The sequence below is a fragment of the Protomyctophum parallelum genome (assembly GCF_964188405.1).
Source record: "Protomyctophum parallelum genome assembly, chromosome: 16".
NCBI classification, from domain to species: domain Eukaryota; kingdom Metazoa; phylum Chordata; class Actinopteri; order Myctophiformes; family Myctophidae; genus Protomyctophum; species Protomyctophum parallelum.
This window is the reverse complement of record NC_139711.1, coordinates 23457700-23481479: the sequence shown is the minus strand read 5'-3', so window position 1 is coordinate 23481479 and position 23780 is coordinate 23457700. Positions and strand designations below refer to the sequence as shown.

Sequence of the window (23780 nt, the reverse complement as noted above, 5' to 3'; positions counted from 1 at the left end):
TCTGTCTCTGTCTCCCTCCCTCCCTCCCTCCCTCCTCCAGGAGTGGGTGGGTGAGCGCTGTCTGAAGTCCCTGGCCGAGGACAGCAGTGCCCTGCAGGACCCCGTGCTGAACAACATCCAGGCCCAGCGACTGCTGCAGCTCATCTGCTACCCGCACCGCCAGCTGGACAGCGACGACGGGGACAACCCTCAGAGGCAACGCATCAAACGCATCTTACAGGTGCGGGAAGGAAGAGTCACCACTGGGGGGGGGGGGGGGAGTCCCTTATTATAATAATAATAATAATAAACAGACTTGGAAGACTTGGTCGACAGATGTGTTGGAGAAGACCATAAACGGACCAGTATAAAATAAAGGACTGCCGCTCACTGTCCACTTTTTCACTTGTAATTAAATATATATATAAGTGAGGGGCGCTCTTATCATCGTACATCATCTCATTCCAGCCAATTACAATTTGCGTCCTCACCTTTGTCATCAATGTTTGTGTTAAGCAATATTTGTGTTTACACAAACACTCAAAATTGTCCAGTCAATGGCATTTTAATGTTTGTAGGACAAAGTTTGTGGGCACACACCAAAAGCTGGACATAGGAGGGGCTAGCGCCCCTCAGACATCTGTCGGGGGAGAAGCAAACCACGGCCACTTAGGAGACCATTTGTGATTGACCAGTTTGTAGAATGGGTACAATTCAACGAAAGTACAGGTCAATACAAAGTCTGCTAAGAGGATGTGCTGACCCAGAAAAAGCACTAAGGACATCAGGGTCCTCCATTAAAGACATACAGATATACACTTCTATGCAAAAAAGTAAATCATTATATACATGGTTAGAAAATAAGGGAAACTATGTACAGTATATAGAATAAGAAATCACACCGTTTGCATGTTCTCCCCGTGTCCCCTAGGGTAGGTACCCTCACAAAAACATGCAGTAATCCTGGTCTCTAAACTGCCTCCCCCTGGCCAGCCGGGGCGCCTGATGGAGGGGAAAGGAACTGGTTGGAATAACATGTTCCTTCCATGCGCTACGTCCAACCAGGAAAACTCCCCCCTGTCAGGTGTAAAGGAGCAACTTGGACACTCAAGCATGAAGGAAGCATGTTGCTCTCCCCAGGTTGGCGGAGGGTGTGTAGAGCCCAGGATCACATTAGATGATTGACACAGGGGTGAAAAATGGGTTACAAAATCGTGGGATAAAAAATATATTAAAAAAAAAAGTGAGGGGCGCTCTTATAATCCTACGTCATCATGCATCATCTCATTCTCAATCAATGGCTCATCTCCCACCCAATCACACCGGTCAACTTTTGTCTTCAATGTTTTGTTTACACACTTTTGTCTTCAATGTTTGTGTTTACACAACCACTCAAAGCTGGGCATAGCTACTGTAGCGCCCCTCAAAAATGAAACATGGTTTGCTGTAGTCAAAATTATGTTTAATTTTCTTGAATCCTTTCTTTGATGTTAATGCTACTATGCTAAATGGTCTGTTTAGGCTTGAGAATTGGGTCTTTTCCTCGCCCTATAATGACATGCCCAAAATAGGGATACCAGGTGGAAAAGGAATAGACTAGGACCTGTAAAGTTCAGTAAAGATTGTCATGCTTTGACCATTTCCCATCATGATCTATCTCTTTTTTTATAGTATTATTTTTCACACAGGAGACTGTAGAGCAGGGGTCCCCAAACTACGGCCCGCGGGCCGTATACGGTCCGCCATGTCATTTTATGTGGCCCGCCTGCCTCAAGCAAAAAAATAAAAATAAGTTTTTTCCTTTTTTTTTAATAGCCAAAATATAGGATTTTTTTTTTTTTCATTAGCACTGGATGAGAGCAAATAATAAATTAAGATTAATTCCTATTATTGCTCTTGTATTGCTATTGGAGACACTGGGGGGACACTGGGGGGCACTGGGGAGACACTGGGGAGGCACTCAGGGGGACACTGGGGAGGCACTGGGGGGACACTGGGCAGGCACTGGGGAGACACTGGGGAGGCACTCAGGGGGACACTGGGGAGGCACTGGGGAGACACTCAGGGAGGCACTGGGGAGGCACTCAGAGGGACACTGGGAGGCACTGGGGAGGCACTCAGGGGGACACTGGGAGGCACTGGGGAGACACTCAGGGGGGCACTGGGGAGGCACTGGGGAGGCACTCGGGGGGGACACTGGGGAGGCACTGGGGAGGCACTCAGGGGGACACTGGGAGGCACTGGGGAGACACTCAGGGGGACACTGGGGAGGCACTCAGGGGGACACTGGGAGGCACTGGGGGGACACTGGGAGACACTGGGGAGACACTGGGGAGGTACTGGACATTTCATATCTCACACACCATGATTCACTAGGCCCCTAAAAAAAACAGCTTGGCATGGCGCGATTTATTTCAAGCATGGCACAGCGCCATGCCAACAACATTGTGCAGGAAACCCTGGCACTGCTCCATGTACAGTACATGCACTATGCAGCCCTGTAGTGCTGCATGTACAGTACGTGCACTGGTTATTAATATTTGGTTATGTGTGGCTTTCTGGAAGAAAAAAAAATGTTTACGTTTAGGCACCCCTGTGATCGTCACACTTTTTCTGTTACAAACTGACCCCGGCCCCCATCAGAGAAGGGAAAAGTTATGTGGCCCTCACAGGAAAAAGTTTGGGGACCCCTGCTGTAGAGCGAGAGATGGAGAGCTCACTAGGAGCATATGTTCTGTTAACTAACTCGCTGAGTCACCAGGCAACTCATCACACTCTCATCAAGCGACAACCCACACATGCATTCTGTCATGGTTATTGAAATGTCTTTGTCGATTGTATGGACTTGTGAAGTACTGCTGCCCTCTTCTGGTGGGGACACAGCAGTGTTGTTGATAGCTGCGGTGTGCAGACTGTACAAAACCTTTGCTTATTTTACGGCTTCTATAAATCAAGGCATTCCTTGAAAAAAGCAGCACGAGAGATTATGAGTCTAACGTTAATCCTCCGTTTCCTTGCTGTAGAACATGGACCAATGGACGATGAGACAGTCGTCCCTAGAGCTGCAGCTGATGATCAAGCAGAGCACTACCAATGTAAGTCCCAACCTACCTGTCATGTATCTAACCATAATGTATTTTGTGTATGAATTTAAGGCTGTATATATATAACGGTGTTGTCTTTTTGAACTGCAATACACTGTATTTATACACTGTAGATATTTGGTAAAAGATGTTGTTTGATTGGTGTCACTTGAGTCCAAGGATCTCTTTTTCGAACAATTTCTGGCCAAAATGGCTGAATTTACAAATACAAACCTACAAGGAGTGCAAAGACATGAATGGAATACTGTGTGATTGTAATTAGAGCTGGGACTCGATTAAAAAAATTAATCTAATTAATCAGAGGCTTTGCGATTAATTAATCTAGATTAATCGCATTTTAATCGCATATCAATATTCAACCCGAGAACAGCGAGAAACCTTTTTTTTTAATGTTTTTTGGTATCCCAGTGAATCAATGAATAGTGACTACAGGATACCACTCATTTTCAACATTTTACTGTCATTAATATACCTGTTGTGGAAATAATAATAAAAAGTCACCCCATTCTGTGATGCCTAGAACTGGAGGTCTGAATTTTTTTTAGTAACAGTAACAAGTACATCTCAGTGACATCACAAAGCTGTACTTACTTCATATTGTTACTGTTTTTTGTCAGACCTCCAGTTCTAGGCAACACAAAATGGGGTGACTTTTTATTATTTCCAGTTTTCAGTACTATAGAAAAGCGCCCAGTGAGAAACGTTCCGCGGTGAAAAAAAAGGTGCGATTAATTTATCTGTAGTTAATCGCGATTAATTTTTCTGTAGTTAATTAATCTAAATTAATCGCAATTAGTCCCGGCCCTAATTGTAATATGATCATTGTTGTGTGTATGCACAATTGTTTCCTTGGACAGGAGCTGTACTCTCTTCTAGAGAACATAGCCAAGGCCACCATCGAGGTGTTCCAGAAATCAGCTGAGATGAACTCCAGCAACCCCTCAGGGAACGGAGCCACGGGCACAGCCGGCTCCGCATCCAACAATAACGGAACCAAGATGAAGCCTATCTTGAGGTCTGTTTCTTTCTTGTGTGTCATTCTATACCGGTCTCAAGTCACTATGGATCTTAAATTGATTTATTTTCCATCCATTTCACATCCCATGAAGCCCATGAATTCATGGAGATTGTTTTTTAGTTTTTGTTTGCGGCATACTGAGTCTCTATTGACCGATGACCCGATCATCATACTGAGTCTCTATTGACCGATGACCCGGTCATCATACTGAGTCTCCTATTGACTGATGACCCGGTCATCATACTGAGTCTCTATTGACCGATGACCCGATCATCATACTGAGTCTCCTATTGACTGATGACACGGTCATCATACTGAGTCTCCTATTGACTGATGACACGGTCATCATACTGAGTCTCCTATTGACTGATGACACGGTCATCATACTGAGTCTCCTATTGACTGATGACCCGGTCATCATATTGAGTCTCTATTGACCGATGACCCGGTCATCAAATTATTACTGGTTCAGGAATGCCACAAAAACAAACAAATCTCAAATGCATAATGAATAAGTTATTTTTCGGGTGAACTACTCCTTAAACCACATAGCCTCTTGGTGCAAACGTTCGCAGACAGATTTTCAAGATTTACTTCTAGATGTATTTTTTTCCAGCAAAAAGATTTGGTGTAGAGGGGGGAAAAACGAGGGAACCACCAAGTATAGACCCCATGTAACCCGGTCAACTAACTATATAGGGTCAACTTAAAAGTGGCTAACTTAACTTAAATCCTGTCTGCTTGGGTTTGCTTCTACTGTGCCGTTAGTAAGACTTTTCATTTGTGGTGCAGTTCGTCAGAGCGCTCTGGTGTGTGGCTGGTGGCTCCACTGATAGCCAAACTGCCCACCTCGGTGCAAGGCCATGTGCTGAAGGCAGCCGGGGAGGAGCTGGAGAAGGGGCAACACCTGGGTTCGTCCACACGCAAGGAGAGGGACCGGCAGAAACAGAAGAGGTGCGTTGCGTCTTCCACCCCATCCTTGTTTTATCATATCATGTTTGTATTTTCCATAATAGACTTGGAGCCCCATTATGAACGTCATATGATATGACAGATTTTAAGAGATGGAGGAGTGGCCAATGTCATTTTGCAATTATAAACACGGTAAGATGCGCTCTCCGACACCCGTGGCGTGCGCAAACCGGCCTTGAATTAGTCATGGGTGTGTTTAGGGCGTCTCCTCCTTCCAGCCAATCAGCGTGGCAGGTGCCATTCCCTTTAACAGTCAGCTGATCCCACGTACGATATGCGCAAATTCGGCTTTGCTTTAATAGCGTGCGAGTGGTATTACATTTCTGCAGGCAGGCACCATAGACATGACATGACTTTGTCACATTTGGGTTAATTATTCCTATTGCACTGCATGCTGTCTCCTTTGTGCCTCCACAAATATAAAGTTCTTCCTTCTTTTTAAATATTTTCTTGCACATTGTTATAATGATCATTATAAATCAGGGCTCTAAATTAACTTTTTTACTTGGTAGCACTGGTGCTACCAATTTCAGAATGAAGGAGCACCAGAATAAAATTAGGAGCACCCACCAAAATTTAAAGACCACCAATATGTAATCGGTCTTTTACATTCTTTATTGGTATTACACTTGTAGCCTACAACAGTGGTTTCCAAACCTTTTCATGTCAAGGACCCCCGAATTGACACTCATTAGCCTGCAGACCTCAATTTGAAAATATATGCCAGGGACCCCCATACAAGAAGATTTCTACGGCTCTAGCAGTGAATGTGATTTTCATTTCAAGGACCTCCAGTTTTACCTGAATTAGGCCACCGTCCCTCATTTCTATCTCTAGAACCCAGAGATAGAATATATATTGCAAAATCAATGCTGATTTAACTCTGAGAGTGTACAAATGTACAGGGAAATTGGTATACCCATAGTATGTACACTCTCAGAGTTACAGACCCATAAGGGTCCATTTGGTTCCTAACAGCATTTAGCTGAGGATCCCCTGTAACTCCCTCAAGGACCCCTAGGGGTCCCCGGACCCCACTTTGGGAACCACTGGCCTACAAGCCAGTTGGTATGACAGATGCTGAAGTGCCAATAAACCATTTGAAAATAGAAAAAATATATATATTTTATTTGTATTATTATAATTTTTTAATGGGTAGCCATGGCCAGCATACAATTTAATCTCCGTCTTGTTTTCACTTGCTGCTTCCAGATGCATGCATGCATCACAACACGTCGCAATGTGATGCATTGTGAGCTGGTAGATCTGCTATTTTCAAAAGGAATGTTGGAAAGAAATGACAATTGTGGAATATTTTTGAAACATTTTATTGAAACATTTAAAAACACAAATCTGTCATGGGGGTCACTGGGCTGGCCCACAATATTTTTGGATTAGGGTCCTTAGTTGGATCATCTGGGGGTCTTGACATGGCAATGTCACTGTGTTCTGGGCCCATGGACTATAGGAGAAAAGCCCAAATAAGAAACAAGAGAAGCAACCATGCACAACTACCAATATTTACAAGCAACTTTACAGAAAAAGAAGCCCAAAGTCGCTTATAATAAACAGACATGGCAACACTGCTGAGCAGCGCAGAGATCGCTCTTGTGTAAAATCAAACCTTGCTTTTTGCATTTAAGAGGTGGTCAGACCCAGGTCTAATCTGTGTCTTTTTAGGTCAAGGGGCTTAATAGCAAATTGCGCAAAGCGAATATAATGAACATATGGACACTCCCCCAATGCTAAAATATGCAGGAACGTGGTATGCCATATTTGTGTGCGTTCAGCACGGCTTCCATAATATGAAAGGGCGCAGAGCGACAAATTATGTAATACTGCATGTGTTTATCACCTTGTTAATGGGACTCAAGATGTTCAAGAGGCCGGAATCATCTTGAACTGTGGAATTCAGGAAATGCAAAGTCAAACATATTCACATACTAGTATTTACCGCTATAGTACAGCAGTCTAGCTAGATTGATGGCTAGGTATAAGTAGATCTTGGCCAACTCTGTCATAGGGTGCACCTTTTTATTTGTGTTAATGTCATGCTATCACTACCAGTGGTTTACTGGACGGTGTATACTGTATATTATGCCTTTTACAGTGGCCATGGCTTGTAATGTATGCATCCATCACATCAGGTTTACTGTTGATAAATATGTATTGATTCCGGATATTTTAAACTGTTCAATACACATTTGCCGCACTGTTTGCCAGCTGTGCATTCCTCTGACTCTTCTCGTCTCTACCAAGAGGAAAAGTCAAGAAAACAACCTGTAATGTTCTTGCTACACCAGCGTTTACAACTTGACATGCGTTCTGTTCTGTTCTGTCACCTGCAGTTAAAGTTAGATTATTTTCACTCACACAAATGCTCCCAATTATATATTTTGACTTCATATATTCATCCTATATACAGCTTTTCGTCCCGTCACGTCTCACATTTGCCATTGACATTGAAAGGAGAATTTGTCATATGTGCCTGAAATATGACAGAAATAACACAAACATTAAATGCCATTGACAATGAAAGGAAACTTTACGTCATATGTAGACGAGCAAATCGGCTAACCAATCACATAAATTCAGTTGTTCATGAGATGATGTATAATTGTATATTGATAAGAGCGCCCCTCAATTTACTAAGCATATGCTGTGACCATTCATTCATCCTTCAGGTCACATAATGTTCCCTATGTCTGTGTGTGTGCTCATCATGTGCTCTCTCCCCGTCCCCTCAGTATGTCTCTGCTGAGCCAGCAGCCGTTCCTGTCCCTGGTGCTGACGTGTCTGAAGGGCCAGGACGAGCAGAGGGAGGGCCTCCTCACTTCGCTCTACAGCCAAGTGCAGCAGATTGTCACCAACTGGCGCGAGGACCAGTACCAGGACGACTGCAAGGCCAAGCAGATGATGCACGAGGCTCTCAAGCTGAGACTCAATCTGGTAACGACAGTCTGCTTATTATAAGCGACTTTGGGTCTTGTTTTTTCTTTGACATTTGTGACTCGAATGAATTATCGTCCATGACGGCATGAAGGACCCTCATGTATTTGTCCATGGCCCCATCTAAAAGTATTTTGTGCCAGGGGTGAGGGACCCGTGTACCAGATTGGTTATTTTTCACTTTTCTCCCATTTTACATGATATTTATGAAAATGGCAGATCTACAAGCTTAGCTGTAGATCGGCTATTTTTAAATAGTCAAAGCATGCGGTATATAGACTATAAACATATAGGTTTAAAGTGCTCATGTGGCCTGTAGTCGCTTCTTTTGGGCTTGTTTTCATATACCCGGTTATTATTTCTCTCACAAAATCTGGCAACACTGGTAAGGAGCCTCCAGTTGGATGACTGGATAATGTGTCGACCACAAGAGGGCAGCACCATCCCCCTGTTATTGTCTGGCCTGTGTTACATTGCATGGCGTTCTCCCTCTTCATGGTGGGAGGCCTGTGTTGCATTGCATGGCGTTCTCCCTCTTCATGGTGGGAGGCCTGTGTTACATTGCATGGCGTTCTCCCTCTTCATGGTGGGAGGCCTGTGTTACATTGCATGGCGTTCTCCCTCTTCATGGTGGGAGGCCTGTGTTACATTGCATGGCGTTCTCCCTCTTCATGGTGGGAGGCCTGTGTTACATTGCATGGCGTTCTCCCTCTTCATGGTGGGAGGCCTGTGTTACATTGCATGGCGTTCTCCCGCTTCATGGTGGGAGGCCTGTGTTACATTGCATGGCGTTCTCTTCTCACATATACATTGTGTGTTATCCAGGTGGGTGGGATGTTTGACACTGTGCAGCGCAGCACCCAGCAGACCACTGAATGGGCCGTTCTGCTCCTTGACATCATCAGCAGCGGCACAGTGGACATGCAGTCCAATAAGTACGTGTCATTTGTTCTTAACCCCCTAGTGGCCAATGACGTTATCTGCGTGTTAAATCAACAAATCCCTCGTGGCCAATGACGTTATCTGCGTAGTAGATGTACTGCCCTGTCAGTACGTCTTATTATAACAAAATAATGGAATTTTTTGACTTTTTTTTTGTTTGTTATGTAATCTACCAAAAACCGGCCGAAACCCGCGCGATCGTGCACTATCGTGCACGCGCGCCGTCTCTATGTGATCCGCGGCAAAAAATGTGATATTTTGGGATGTTCCTGGCCGTTTTTAAGCTTAATTTGACTAAGTTATGAAAAAGCTAATGTTAGCTTAGCAATCCGGACAGCCAAGCTATGTGCTAGGGGTCATACTAGCCTCCTTTGTTTACCTCCGTTTGACAGGAAGTGATTTAGCCAGATTTGACACTTTTGCCAAAATCAGAATAATGGTACGTTCCCGCCATCTGGTGGCAATTCTGAGTATTAGTTTGAAAGTGAAAGTAAAACGTGATGTATTTTATTTAGATCGCTGATCCCTCTTATTGCATTAAAATGACGAATTAAGAAATGGGGCATTGGCCAGATTTGGCGACTTTTTGAATGGCAATCGAAAAATGTGAGATATGACCACAATGTCACGAAATGTCTCATTTTATAGCTCCAAGTCACTACTTTACAATGAAAAAATAATTATGATTATAGCTTGTTCCATCGTTTACTTATAAGCTTTTCAGTAGACCTTGGTTTCAGTGATAAGTCAAACCAAGGTGTACTAAAATGCTTATAAGTAAACGATGGAACATGCTAGGAACAGCGGTTCAGTGTAAACTAGAGACGTGCAGCTTTAAAATGAGATATTTCGTGACATTGTGGTCATATCGCACATTATTCTATTGTCATTCAAAAAGTTGCCAGATCTGGCCCAATGCACAATAAGATGTTATTAAATCTAGCAATAAGAGGGTTAAAACAAGAGAAATTGATTTTTTTCTGGGTTTTATTTTGCCCTGTTAATATACAGTAGGATAGAAGATGAGTACATTAAAAGCCAAATCTGTAATGTAACCATTCGCTGACAGTCGCCACAAATGTCATCAAGAAAAGTTAAATTTTCTCACTTGGCCCAATTGACATTTTGGAATCCATCAATGTGTTCAATTTGATACCAAAATGAGTTTGTTTTAATCTGTGGTCTGTGTCATTTTAATCTAGCATATAACTGTGGGTGCAAATCGGATGTGTTTGCTTCTGGTTCTTGGATTGGCTGTCTTGTTTCTAGATTATATAAATAGCGTTCTGATTTGGTTGGATTGTCTTCTCAACAGATTGGATCCGTAGACTAGAGTAATAGTGTCAAGCTCTAGATTGTCTGTTCATCACGTGGCATGGTGGTCCTTGACTTTTGTTTAATGCTAATTTGCCCTTTTCTGGTTGTGTGTGTCTGTCAGTGAGCTCTTTACCACAGTACTGGACATGCTGAGTGTGTTGATTAATGGCACACTGGCTGCTGACATGTCCAGCATCTCTCAGGGCAGCATGGAGGAGAATAAAAAGGCCTACATGAACCTGGTCAAGAAGCTTAGGGTAAGAACTCAACAATGTCTTGTCTGTTACAACATATATTACAGTAGGAACTCCTAATTGTAAGCTTTGAAGCTACCCCTGTGCACTTCTAACATTCAGTTTATATTTTCATTAATATTCCACCCAAGTTTAATTGTTAACCACACAAGTACTGTCGACCGCTACAAACTGTCAAATCTCAGCTTCTCTGTGAAGGAACGTTTGAAATGTTGAATTATTAGGTTTAGCTATTTGCTACCTACCTACTTTATGCATGTAAAAAAGTAGTATTATGAAGTATGGTACAAGTACACTTTTTAGTTTCTCAAAGAAAAATAAATCATCGATATCCAATGAAGAACAAAGGTACCGTATATAAACTGAAATAAAATATCACGTATACAGTATAATTATTTAATTATTTATTTTAAGTTGTCAATTGCTTTAAATGTACTTAATCTTGGACTATAGTGATATTAATACTAAATGCCTCTGTGTATATGTAATTTGTAAGTTGATTAGCGGTATACTGTGGTTACTTTGCGCCACTTTTGATGCGTATGCACCGTCCCAGCATATGACGTCAGGGTATAACTGGTATAACTAGCTCTCAATGATGACGTAATAAATATGTGGATTAAAGGACCTAATGCCAGAGTGTAATTGGTTTTTGATGGTGACGTAATGACCATATGTTTTAGTGTCGGGAGGAATAAAGGTAATGCTCCTATGTACGGTATACATGCATGTAATCTGGCACCACTGCCGTATCAGGCACAAGTCATTACGTCATTTGCTGGGACGGTGCATACGCATCGAATATCGTCCTGGGCGAAACTAGTACTTGCACGCTCTGCTTGCGCAAGTAACTAGGGCCCATATATTTGCATTTCAATATATGGACATATATTGACATGACATCAGGGATCTCCATTTATGGGTCATTTTTTGGGTCATTTTGCGCTTCACAGAAAGAGCTGGGCGACCGACAGTCTGAGAGCTTGGAGAAGGTTCGACAGCTACTGCCACTGCCCAAACAGACACGTGATGTCATCACCTGCGAACCCCAGGGCTCACTCATAGACACCAAGGGCAACAAGATAGCTGGCTTTGAGAAGGAGGTGAGAGCTTATACACACACACATTGTGTTAACCCATTAAGACCTAAGGCCGATTCTACAAATGTTTTCTAACAGTTTTGAAAACTTATGTAGCACTAGCTATGTCAAGGTGCTCAAACCTTTTCACGTCAAGGACACTCAAAATGATATGCATTTGGCCGCCGACCTCCATCTCAAAATATTTTCTTCCATGGACCCCCAAGAAGCAAAGATTTGAGTTAAACACCTTTGCTTTGATTTGCACACATTCTTACGATTTTTAATAAATAACAGATCTACAAGCTTGTGGTGCGGCACAAAGTGACGCACTAAGAGTTTATATCTGCTATTTTGGAGTATAAATGTATAACATTATGCTTTTTTAGCTCAAATCTAAAAATTAGACAGATTTCCTGGTTTTAATTGGGTTAATCGAAGCGCCCAGCTGAGCCGGAGACACCAAGGAGCAGTGGAATGCTCCCCAGTGGTCCGGAGGAACTTTACCCCTGCACCACCTTGATGCTCCAGTTCACAATACCGTTCGGTTAATAAACACTCTGTCTCTCTTTGTCTCCTGTCAGGGCCTCCAAGTGTCCACCAAGCAGAAGATCTCTCCCTGGGACGTGTTTGAGGGTCTGAAGCACTCTGCCCCTCTCTCCTGGGGTTGGTTCGGGACGGTGCGCGTAGACCGCAAAGTCACCAAGTTCGAGGAGCAGCAACGCTTCCTGCTGTACCACACCCACCTGAAGCCCAAGCCTCGCAGCTACTACCTGGAGCCCCTGCCCCTCCCACCGGAGGAGGAGGAGCCCCCGACGCCTGTCTCCCAGGAGCCCGAGAAGAAGATGGTGGAGGCGGTGAAGCCGGAGAAGAACGTGACCGCGGGGCCCACAGACTCCAGCAAGAAGAAGTCCAACAAGAAGAAGAAAGCCCAGTCTGCCAGCAAGACCGAGGTCAGTTCATGGTATCCACAAGTTATGCTTTGTAATTGACCAGGAGTGGCCTTCTTAATAGGACTCGAGCTCCTGCCTTGAACAATGAATCAATCGTTAAATGACTCTGTGTCTCTGTTTATAATTAGGACTACGTAAACCGTACGCCAAGTGGAGTGGGCTATGGTGGACCAGGAATGCCGCCTGACCTGATGATGGGGCAGCAGAACCACGCATACGGGAGGGTGCCCTACGGCCAACAGCCAATCGGCATGTACGCACAGAACCAGCCACTGCCTCCAGGTCAGCTTTCATAGGATATACACATCATCACGAACAATATCACACAATTGTCCTAAAGATGCAACATTGTATCATCATCTCCTTTGTTTAAATTTGATAAAAACATTTTATTTACACTCTTCTCCTTCATCAGGAGGTCCCGGGTTAGAAGCTCCTTACAGACCCAACCGGAACCCACAGATGAACAAGATGATGCCCACGCGGCCCACCTACCCAGCCATGATGCCTGGCATGCCTGGCATGATGGGACTGGACAAGCAGTACCAAATGGGCTACAAGCCCCAGCCTAGCATACCACAGGGCCAGATATTGCGCCAGCAGCTACAGGTCAGACTGGTGAGTCAGTCTGCACCGAGTAGACTTGACCATATGGAGTGCTAGCTAGTCTGAAATCTGCATGAGCACCTCACCTGTTTTGAGGTGACATCCTGGCTTGTGATTCTTAGCACACTGTTTTCCAAACTGAGGGCCACTACTGGGCAGCCTGGGGGACCAATTAGAAAGGAGACACAAATGAAGGAGACGATAACATGCATAATAAAATATTTAAATAAATGTTAAATTCATACAATTATTGAGTCGGTTTAACCACTTTCAAACTGACATCCATGTCATTGTCAATATCTTTCAAAACATAGTAGCAAAAATAGCTGTTCTACAAGCTCACAACCTTGTTTGAGCTTATAGAATAGTTTTTTTTTGCTTATACTTATTTTGCAATGGGGGCCTGAGTCTATGGCTGTTTGGGGTCTGGTTCTTGGCATGGACAGTTTCGGGAACCCCTGTGTTTGCAGGCAAGGACGGCAGTGCTTCATTTTAAAATGTCTTTCCCATTCCTAGGGAGGGCAGTGAATCAATCGAACATGTAATACTGACTTGTGATGTTTCTGTTTTACAGAACCAGAGCATGATGGGACAGCAGATGAGGCAGATGACACCCAACCAGCCATATACTCCCATGCAGCCATCTCAGGCAAGCGCCAAGTTCTTGTTTGAATTCAAATCAACCTTTCAAAGTGCCATACATTTTCCCATGTATGATCTGCTTCTACATTTGTATCTCATCATCTCTCTCTCTCTCTCTCAATTCCTTCAGAACATATCTCAGGGCTATACCACATATGCCTCCCACATGGGCATGCAGCAGCACCCCTCCCAAGGAGGCGGTATAGTCCCTTCGTCCTATGGGAACCAGAACTTCCAGGGATCCCATCCGGGAGCCAGCCCGGCCGTGGTGGACCCTCTGAGGCAGATGCAGCAGAGGCCCAGTGGCTATGTCCACCAGCAGGCTCCAGGATACGTACACAGCATGCAGAACACACAGAGGTCAGCAGCACTGCAAAGCAACCCATTCCTCGTGCATTTTGTTTGGCTCGTAATGTGCAAGAGCAGTGTTGCCGCTAACAAAGCTTTGAAAACCAATCCTGATAGCGTCTCAATTTGGTCTGTCGCGATTAAAAGTTTACTATTAATTATTATACGTTGCGATTAATGATTTAATTGTGTTTTTGACATTGAACATATGATTATTATTATTTTGCCTTACCTGTTTGCATTTTAGGCTTTGTAAACAACAATTGCACAAGGCAAATCTTTGCGCCACAATTCAAGCTTGTGGATCTGCTGCTTTTGTGCGACACTTGACTGTAGTATGATGAAGTAGGGCAGATTCATGTACAGAAAGGTTAATGTGGATATAGGAGGTTTCTGCAATGATATATAATTCATTCCATTGCTGTCTGTCATCTTCTGTGTCCGTCCCCACCCTGTCCCCCCTTCCTCTATTCCTGGATCACCAGGTTTGCCCACCAGCCTATCCAGCAGAACCCTATCATGCATGGTCTGAGTCACATGGGGGGCCAGGGGGTGCACCCAGGCATGAGGCCCAACCAGCTACTGGCAGAACAGCAGCAACAAGCACAACAGCAGCAGCAGCAGCAGCAACAGCAGCAGCAGCAGTACCTCAGACAACAAGCACTCAGAGTAGGCTACAGCATTATTGCAAATGTGTGTGTCTGTCCCGCTGTGACACCACCTGCCCGCCACCAGAGGGCACAGCTGTATCACACAAAACACACACACGCGCACGCACTCACACACAACTTAACTTAAAAAAAACTTAACTTAAAATGAAAAAGCTTAACTTTTAAAAAAAAACTTTAAAAACACTTAACTTCAAAAAACGTAACTTAAAAAAAAACTTTAAAAACACTTACCCGTAATTTCCGGACTATAAGCCGCACCTGAATATAAGCCGCACCAGCCACATTTAGGGAAAATCCCATATACAAGCCGCACCGGACTATAAGCCGCAGCTACGTTAGCTCAGAGCCTGAGATGGCTCTGCGTTAGCTGTAAAAATCCATAGATTAGCCGCACCGTTGTATAAGCCACAGGGTTCAAATCATGGGTAAAAAGCCGCGGCTTATAGTCCGGAAATTACGGTAACTTCAAAAAACTTAACTTAAAAATAAAATCTTAAAAAAACACAAAAAAGAGAACTTTAAAAAGAAAACCTTAAAAAAGTATGTAATTTATTCTAATTGTTGTTATTGCCATTTACGAGCTGCGTTCGCTTCCCACGTTTGCGCGTCTTACTTGTTATTATTTAACCACTTAACCCTCTTCTATTCCTATTCAACTATGCACAGTTCACCTAGGAGGCAGTTTATCCCCATGAATTATTGTTGATAGTTGTCGGCCACAAAGTCATGCTACAAAATGGTAGCACTGGAACTGGCACTTTAACTCTTCTGCACAACTCTCAGGCAACACCACACACACACACACACACACACACACGATGATAAGAGCACCCCACTTCACACGGTTGTGTACGTTGGCCAGCATAATGGTGATTTGACAATTTACATAAGCCGTGCAACTGAAGACAAGCCTTCTGACACAAACAAGGACATCAATCATCTGTAAAATCAATAGTCGTGCCTAGTTGGATGTATTAACCCATTTAGATCTGAGGCCAATTTCGAAAAGGTCTTCTAAAACCTATGGCATTTTTATGAAAGACACCCTACAACCTGAAGTCTTTCTGAGAAAATTCACAGAATTAAATTGAATACCGTAAAAACTACAAGCAGATGTGCATGCATTCCCGGCTTCAGAGATAAACGTAACCCTGCCGCGGCAGCCAGTCTTAAGGGGAAAGTAGCTATTTGGGCAATGGGTTAATTGCGTCAACCTTTATTGAGGTCAATTAGTGTTTTTAAGAGGTTTGGGTGGTTTTCTTACCATTATGGGCACACCATTCCATGAGTTATTTCGCTCCGTTGTGTTGTTTATTAGCAATTTAAGAAATAAAAAATAAAAATAAAAAGGTCGCTCATTGTAATGGGGAAACGGCTCTCAAAGCCACTCTTTTAGCACATAAACCAATGCAACAAAAGCCGATTATGACAGATTATGACATCAGGAAAACTCATGCGGTTTTATTTTTAATTAACTTTTGTCTTGTTTTGACTAATTTGTGTAGAAAGAAGATCCGGTAGGTATGCCTACGCCGACCAAATCACTGCTGTTCGCGTTGATTTTATTTCTTAAATTGCTAATAAACAACACAACAGAGCGAAATAGCATTAACATCATCAGTGGGCTCCTATTCTGTGCGAAACGGTGTCATTTGAAAGTGGCATCAAACTGTTTGGATGCCATCTCCACATTGTGTGTCATCTCTTTGGCTAACGGTGCACAGAGTTGTGTGCCAATTGTGTGGCTATATATATATTTATTCACAATTTATTTATTTTCCATTTGTTTTTCAAGCAACAACAGCAGGCCCAGCAAGTCCAACAACAGCAGCAGCAGCAACAGCAGCAGCAGCAGCAGCAGCAGCAACAACAACAACAGCAGCAGCAACAGCAGCAACAGCAACAGCAGCAGCAGGTCCCACAGCAACAACAGGTTCAGCAGCAGCAGCAGCAGGTAGCGTCGGCCCAGCCTCCAGCCCAGGCTCAGAACCAGGCCCTGGGCATGCAGCCACTGCCTCCACAGCAACCCATGGTACGTCCCATCCTGATAAGAACTTTAGAAATGAAGTGACCATGACCTGAGGGCAAGTACAACATGACCTGTACTACTTGCCCGATGGGCAAGTGCCTCTGAGACCAGACTCTGTATACCTCAAAATATATAGGCTACATCAATAATATGATCTATTAAATCTACCCACACAGTACATAATTTGGTGTTCATATATATGGTATATATATATACCATAACTGGTAAGGACTAGTACAAACAACTTAGGATGTATTTTATGCCTGTCTATTGTGTGTGTATATACAGTACACAAGCAACTAAACATGTTGCTTCTCTAGAAGCCAGTGATGTTAACCAAGCAATGATTGTGTTGATATGATAAGCTTAAATGTTTTATCACACAATGTATGCACTCCTGTAACCTTCACCATAAAATAGAATGAAAATAATGTTATTTTTTATAATCAATAAGTTCAATTAACTGTTGCAGCTCTAATGTAGCACAGCTCAAGGCAAAAACTGTATGTACAGTACATGAGAAATGGTGGAGAGAGAAAAAAGAAACTGTTGTATGGCCATAAGCCAAGTGGCCCCTCAAAACCAAAAGTACCATGGAACCAGCTTTGGCTACGAAGCTTGAACAGAAGTAGGAGAGAAGATTAAACTTCCGATTAGGCTATGTTGGGCGTAGACTGTCACCACACGAGGACATGTATACACACATGTATATTGTGGCTTTGTCACTGAACTCTGACTGACTGCACTGTGGCTTTGTTCATAAACTGCACAAAGTAACTTAACATTGATAATAAAGGCCACACAGGGAGGCCATGTCGTTATTGGATTGTCTTGTAAAGCTTTGGCACCCACTAGTTCACTTTTAAATGACTATAATAATGGCTAATATTGTATGTGTGTGTCATTCATTGTTTCAGTTCCCTCGCCAGGGCATGCAACAGACTCAACAGCAGCAGCAGACTGCTGCTTTGGTCCGGCAGCTGCAACAGCAACTTTCAAGTAAGACCACAAACCCTTTTTAATTTTCAATTAATTTAGAAGTGTATTTGTGTATTCTGCCATCATTGTTTCAAGGTGAATTGAACTTGTTACTTCCCCCGACGCCCCCCATCTCCCCTCCTCTCTTTCTCCAGATACACAGCCTGGACAGAACACCAATTCGTATTTCGGATAGTGCTTGTTCATAGTAGTGTGCAGAGACACTAGAGTCCCTCAATGTGTGGCAGTGTTCCCCAGTCTGTAGATTGGCAAATGGTTGTGTCCAATGCCACGCAGGCCCTGTTTGTAGAGGTGTAGGCTCCTAGAAGGGGAAGACTGTTGAAGACGCATTGTGGGCAACCAGATGGGAGAAACCACCCATCTTGACCACAGAGGCAACATGTTTAAAATGAAATCTCAACTTTGTTGCATAATTATGGAGAATCCAAGGAGGGATTGAGCTGTGAAATATACGGATCAGTGGATGTGAAATGAATTGAAAAGTTTATGTAAAAAAGTAACAGAAATTATAAGAATGCAATTTTTTATTTTATTTCAATTTGTACAATTTTTTCAGTTTCGTGTATTTCTCATTAAAAAAAATCATGTCAGTTTTTATGTCGGCTGCATTTATATATTGTTAAAATGACAGGTTGAAATTCTCACTGAGGATAAATGCATTCAAAACTCGAAGCCTAGGATTAGTGGGATATTTGCTTCTATCACTTGTATGTGATACTCTGACTCCAGTCTGTATTTTTTTGTTCCCTCATTTGGATTTAATATTTAAATGTTACATTTTATAAGAAGTTACTCACTGTATCTGATTAAACACCAGAGGGCATTTGAACTAAGAAAGCCAACTGCTCCATGACAGTAATGGCAGGACTCCAGAGAAGGGAAGATATAACCTCATTGTCAGCTCTGTAGCAGTGGCCGGCAAACTGCGCTCTTCTGGATTGGACCAGTGAAGAAACACGGGGAAGGTTGCCGTATATTAGATTAGTCGATGCGTGGCCAAGACAGATTTTGCGCCCTCATTAGAAGGCAGGTGTAAGTGCCATCCAATCGATTCTCTTTGAAAGTGTCCATGTCTCGGAGCCATAGAGTAGAATCGGCTCAACGGTCGTCCTAAATATTTTTACTTTTAACATCTTACTAAACTGGGATGACCAGATCTGTCTGGTCAGCCTGATGTCATTGCAGGCTGACCAGGCCATACCCTTCCTAGTTTGAAAGTCCTTTTGGGAAGGAAAGAGATATATATAATTTAAGTGTTTTTATAATGTGGTTATTGTTGGATTTGCATATGTTTACGTATTCAGTTTGTCTGTGCTTCCAAGGACACAATATTGTTTAAGGAAGAAAGCCCAGCCCATATGGACTTACAGGACACTTTACTTTTATTTTACATAAACAATGTTCAAATGAATAACAAACTAAAAACCCTCAAGCTTCATACATGGCAGATTACATTACATAATTATACAGCATGAAATAATTTCTTGAGGCAGACCAGCTGAGACTGGTCTGCAGGTGCAAGGATGAACTAACCAAAACGAATTGCTTCCAGAGGGAAATACTAGATGTTTCAGGGCTTACAAAACATACAGCACTATCTGAAATGGCTGCTACACAGAGCACAGGGTTTCAACCTTCTATCCAACTGAAGTTCACACTGACATGACAATGATAACAATGGAACAGAAACATGATTCATAAAGCTATCATGGTAACATGATTTATTTTCTTTGATATTTTTTTTCCCCAGAAAACTTAGGTCAGGATTTAGAAGCCATTCTTAGAATCGGCCTCAGATCTAAAAAGTAGTAATAGCCTACATCAGAATTTATGATTTAACACAATGGTTGTGATATCATGTTATGATATATACACCAGTATCATGATTTATACCTAGACTTCTACTTTCTTAGGTGGAGTGGATGCAGGAGGAGAACTATGTTTTGTCTGTCTGATTTCCTCTCCCAGCTGCTAAACTGGCTGAATGTAAACCCCATACTCTAAATAGTATAGTCAAATTAGTCATAACACTTTAAAATGGTTTTGCAGCCTTATTAGCTTTTCTTAGATTTCTCTTTTTCTTTGTGTGGTCTCTCCAATCGCCTAAACAACACTCCTGTGTCAGGACCTAATGGTCTCCCTTCAAAGGGACAGTCCATACTGCGATATTTTGGCAGAAAGTTCAGAGTCGCCCAGCTCCTCTCTTCCGTTCCTACGCCTAGTCTGGACAGCAGCTTGTTGGCAGTCTTGGGCACTGTGGGCTGCAGGAGAACACCGTACATCCGCAAGCACTCGTAGGTTACGTGGATGACGGTGTCCAACCAACGCTGGTCTTCGCTCTTGTCTCTGTCCAACCTCCATGGTGTGTGGCGCTGAATGAAGCCATGGGTCAGCCTCACGCAGCTACTGATTGCCTCCAGAGCTTTGTACACGTGCATGCTTTCATAGTACTGCTCCACGACAGCTGGGAGAGCCTTCACAGCATCAAGCATGTTGTAGTCCTCTGCCACAGCCCTGCATGTGGCTCCGGTGTACTGTTGACTGGGGAACGCATCAGAGCAGAAGGGGGGGTAAAGCTGAGCTGGGTTGAGAAAGGGAGACGTGCAGCGGTTCAGAAGACCACCCAGAGAGTCCGCGAGCTCTGCATTGAGCAGCTTGACCACTTTGTCATCGTAATAGTCACAGTCCGAGTCTGGGACACCCTGACGAAGAAGAAAATACCTGATTCCATCAGTTGTGAATCTCTGTGACCTTTCAAGGGGGTCTACAACATTCCCCACACTTTTAGACATCTTCTTGCCCCCTACTGTCCAATGGGAGTGCACATATATAGTTTGTGGCAGCGGCAGACCAGCACCAAGAAGGAATGCTGGCCAGTAAATGGCATGGAATTTTAGGATGTCCTTTCCTACAACATGGTGGGCAGCGTTCCACCACTGTTCATATTGGTCTGGAAAACCAGCTACTGTGAGGTAATTGACCAAAGCATCCAGCCACACATAGATGGTGTGATCCGGGTCGCCCGGGACCGGGATACCCCACTGTAGACGGTCTCTCTGGCGGGACACCGACAGGTCAGGAAGGTCCTCCTGTAGCCACTGGACGACTGTGCGGTGGAAGCGTTCAGGTTGCACGGCACGGGGGTTCCCATTCAGCCAGTTTAGCAGCTGGGAGCGGAAATCAGACAGACGAAACATATAGTTCTCCTCCTGCATCCACTCCACCTGTAACAAAGTAGAAGTCTGATTGGATGGTATATAGGTCTAAGTTTTGTTAACACTGGGGCTGGGCGATATAATCTTAGCGAGAAATAATGAATGGCACATGCCACAAGTCTCGTGTGAAGTCTGGCTCATTATCTACGCCTGCATCACATTCATTAGTCTCAAAATAATATCACAACCATTCCTGGAATCTGACATTACGGTATTTACCTTGTGTCCGCTCTCCAGGGATATCTTGATCTTTTCTCCTGACGAGTCCAAAGTGTCTCCAACCTGCAGCGTCGTGAGGAAGCTCTCATCCTGCGTGGAGTACCAGCCTTCATAGCTCCCCTTGTAGATTAATCCTTTGCTCTTCAGCAGCGACCAAAAGTGCTCCACGGCACGCCGGTGCCTCTGCTCTGTAGTCCGTATGTAGTCTGTGTACTGGATGTCACAACACCTGAACAGGTGTTTGAATCTCTCTGAGACATCTGTGCAGAAGCTCAGGGGGTCTTCCCCTGCAGCATCAGCTGCTTGCTGGATTTTCAGGCCGTGTTCATCTGTACCTGAAACATTTCCAAACAGCGTAGAGTAGAGTAGAATATTATTTTAAAGAATATATTAATAATCTAATAGATTATTAGTCACTAGCCTTGGATTAAGACTATCAATCTATCATAGATGTATTTGATCAATTTTTATATTCTCATATCTATATAAAAATCGATAAAATATAGGCTACATATGATTTGATCCAAGGTCTAATGGTCACCAACTTTAGATGCACAAGGCACGAAACGTCAAAGTAATACTTAAGGAGTGCAAAGATCAAGATTATTCCAATGTGGCAAACATACCATTTGCATGAACAAAATAAAATAAACAAATATTTACCTGTGGCAAACTTGGAGTCGAAGCCCTTCAGTAGTTTATACCTATGTAAGCAGTCAGCCGTCACAGCTGAATACAGATGTCCTATATGAGGGGACGCGTTGACATAAAAGATAGGAGTGGTGATGTAGTAATAATGGCTGCTTCCATTTCTTCTCGTCGGGCGTGTGTCACTGCTAATGCATCTCATCGGTGAAAAGAATGCACACGTCTGCAATCTCTGTAAAATCTTGAGTTGCTTGATGATGATGCAAAGACCTGGAGTCCTCATCGCTTGGCTGTTAAATGAGCACCGTTTTAATCCAGTCATTCATTTCACATGCCGGTTACAAGATGATGTCATAGCACGTCTCTGGTCGTCACCAACTTGGTCGACGTGATCAACTGTCTGTAACTGATTTCTGATTTGTTTTAATTTAAAGAATTTAAAGAAAGGAAAATACACCGCAAGCACATGTAATGTGTTTTCTTCTCAAGGTTGGTCAGTCAGGGCTTCCTCTTCCGGGTTGGCTATTTAAATAAGTTGATCGGGGAGCGTCGCAGTCCCGCCCCCCCGAGAGACCCGGAAAATAAATCCCCGTTCATTTTCCTCATAGACTTTTCAGAAAGTATTTATTTAAAGACGTTTACGCCGCGGACAAAGCCAACTCTTGTCGTGACAAATCATGACAATAAACACAATGTTTTGGGCCAAACAAAGAATTAGTAAGTACTTTTTTTGTTGTTTTTCTTCTTTGTAATTATTTGTTTGGTCCAAAATATTGTGTTTGTTTGTCACGACTCGAGTTGGCTTTGTACGACGCTTAAAAGGTCTTTAAATAGATACTTTTTGAAATGTCTATGGGAAAATGCATTGGGGGGAGTTCAACAAACAAAGTTCAACAAACCATGTCCAATCCAGATTCGGCACAAACAAGGTTTTAAATTGATTGATTGATTGTTTGAAATATTAATTAACAGTTTACAGAATTACAGTACATTTCAAGCACAACTCAATACAAAAGACTGTTAACTGTGAGTGGACGACCCAATAAAGCATTACACTTGTTTACAATTCGTTAACATTAAGGAAGTATTTAGACAGGTACATGGATATCTTTGTGGTGTATCGAATCTTGCGGACCCATTGCAAGATGCTGTACTCTGTCGTCGACCTTAAGCCATTACAGCCTGTCAGAGTGGGCAGTGGTGAGGTGGGTTCGGGGGTTGAAGCCAAGTCTGACCAGTTTGTTTTGGGAGGTCTGGAGCCTTGTTTTAATTTGAGGTGCTGTGGTACCAAGAGGTGCATGCATAGTCAAAGAAACCTTGTACGAGGTCTTCAAGGTGTTTTTGTTGACCAGTGAGGAGATTGTTCTTTGATTGCCTTGCTGAGATTACTATTTGATCCGAAGACTCGAAGAGAATGGATTCAGTTTTTCCCAGGTGTAAGGATAGTTTGTTATCAGTGAGCCAGGTGCAGATTCTACCGAGTTCAGAGCTGAGGGTCTTTTCAACCTGCAGCTTGTTCCTGTCCGAGACCAGCAGTGCTGAGCCATCTGCGAACAGGAACAAGTTGCAGTCACAAGCTGATGTCATCTCGTTTACATATATTAGGAACAGTAAAGGCCCTAGTATGCTTCCTTGTGGAACGCCACTTAGAATAGAAATAGGGCGGTAGTTGCCGGGTTCTAATTTACTCCCTTTCTTGCAGGGGGGTTACTTTGGCCAGTTTAAAATCTTGGGGGACCTGTCCCTGTTTGATGGAGAGGTTTACTATGTGGGTGATGATTGGAGCTCTGAGAACTTTGGAGGGAATATTGTCATGGCCAGTGACCTTGTGAGGTT

General features: G+C 43.3%; 2 protein-coding genes across 3 annotated transcripts in view; one reads left to right on the top strand and one right to left on the bottom strand.

Annotated features, from left to right (window-relative positions):
- The window catches only part of med12 (mediator complex subunit 12), a 52478-nt gene extending 34026 nt beyond the window's left edge, over positions 1–18452 (top strand). Inside the window, exons 27-43 of one of the 2 annotated variants that reach the window (XM_083786078.1) lie at positions 41–220; positions 3003–3074; positions 3941–4098; positions 4894–5055; positions 7821–8022; positions 8848–8957; positions 10403–10538; positions 11489–11638; positions 12199–12567; positions 12696–12849; positions 12983–13176; positions 13748–13822; positions 13946–14175; positions 14649–14832; positions 16630–16866; positions 17781–17862; positions 17997–18452. In XM_083786078.1, coding sequence (XP_083642204.1) covers positions 41–220; positions 3003–3074; positions 3941–4098; positions 4894–5055; positions 7821–8022; positions 8848–8957; positions 10403–10538; positions 11489–11638; positions 12199–12567; positions 12696–12849; positions 12983–13176; positions 13748–13822; positions 13946–14175; positions 14649–14832; positions 16630–16866; positions 17781–17862; positions 17997–18037 — 2736 coding nt within the window. In that variant the 3' untranslated portion in view covers positions 18038–18452. Of the gene's footprint in view, positions 1–40; positions 221–3002; positions 3075–3940; positions 4099–4893; positions 5056–7820; positions 8023–8847; positions 8958–10402; positions 10539–11488; positions 11639–12198; positions 12568–12695; positions 12850–12982; positions 13186–13747; positions 13823–13945; positions 14176–14648; positions 14833–16629; positions 16867–17780; positions 17863–17996 lie in introns of both variants that reach the window. The other variant, XM_083786077.1, reaches the window with a different exon arrangement.
- Positions 18453–19576: 1124 nt separating this feature from the next.
- On the bottom strand, positions 19577–22413 carry mars2 (methionyl-tRNA synthetase 2, mitochondrial). The gene is made up of 3 exons (XM_083786079.1): positions 21960–22413; positions 21297–21631; positions 19577–21086 (listed from the first exon to the last, which is right to left on the bottom strand). Exons 1-3 carry the CDS (start codon positions 22264–22266, stop codon positions 19917–19919), a joined length of 1812 nt encoding a protein of 603 aa, XP_083642205.1. The 5' UTR covers positions 22267–22413; the 3' UTR covers positions 19577–19916.
- Between the last annotated feature and the right edge of the window lie 1367 nt (positions 22414–23780).

Coding starts and splice junctions, on each gene's coding strand:
- mars2 (XM_083786079.1), bottom strand. CDS start 22,266: ATGACTGGATTAAAACGGTGCTCATTTAACAGCCAAGCGATGAGGACT. Junction 21,632..21,959: donor CGACTCCAAGTTTGCCACAG/GTAAATATTTGT, acceptor GAAATGTTTCAG/GTACAGATGAACACGGCCTG. Junction 21,087..21,296: donor CCCTGGAGAGCGGACACAAG/GTAAATACCGTA, acceptor ACTTTGTTACAG/GTGGAGTGGATGCAGGAGGA.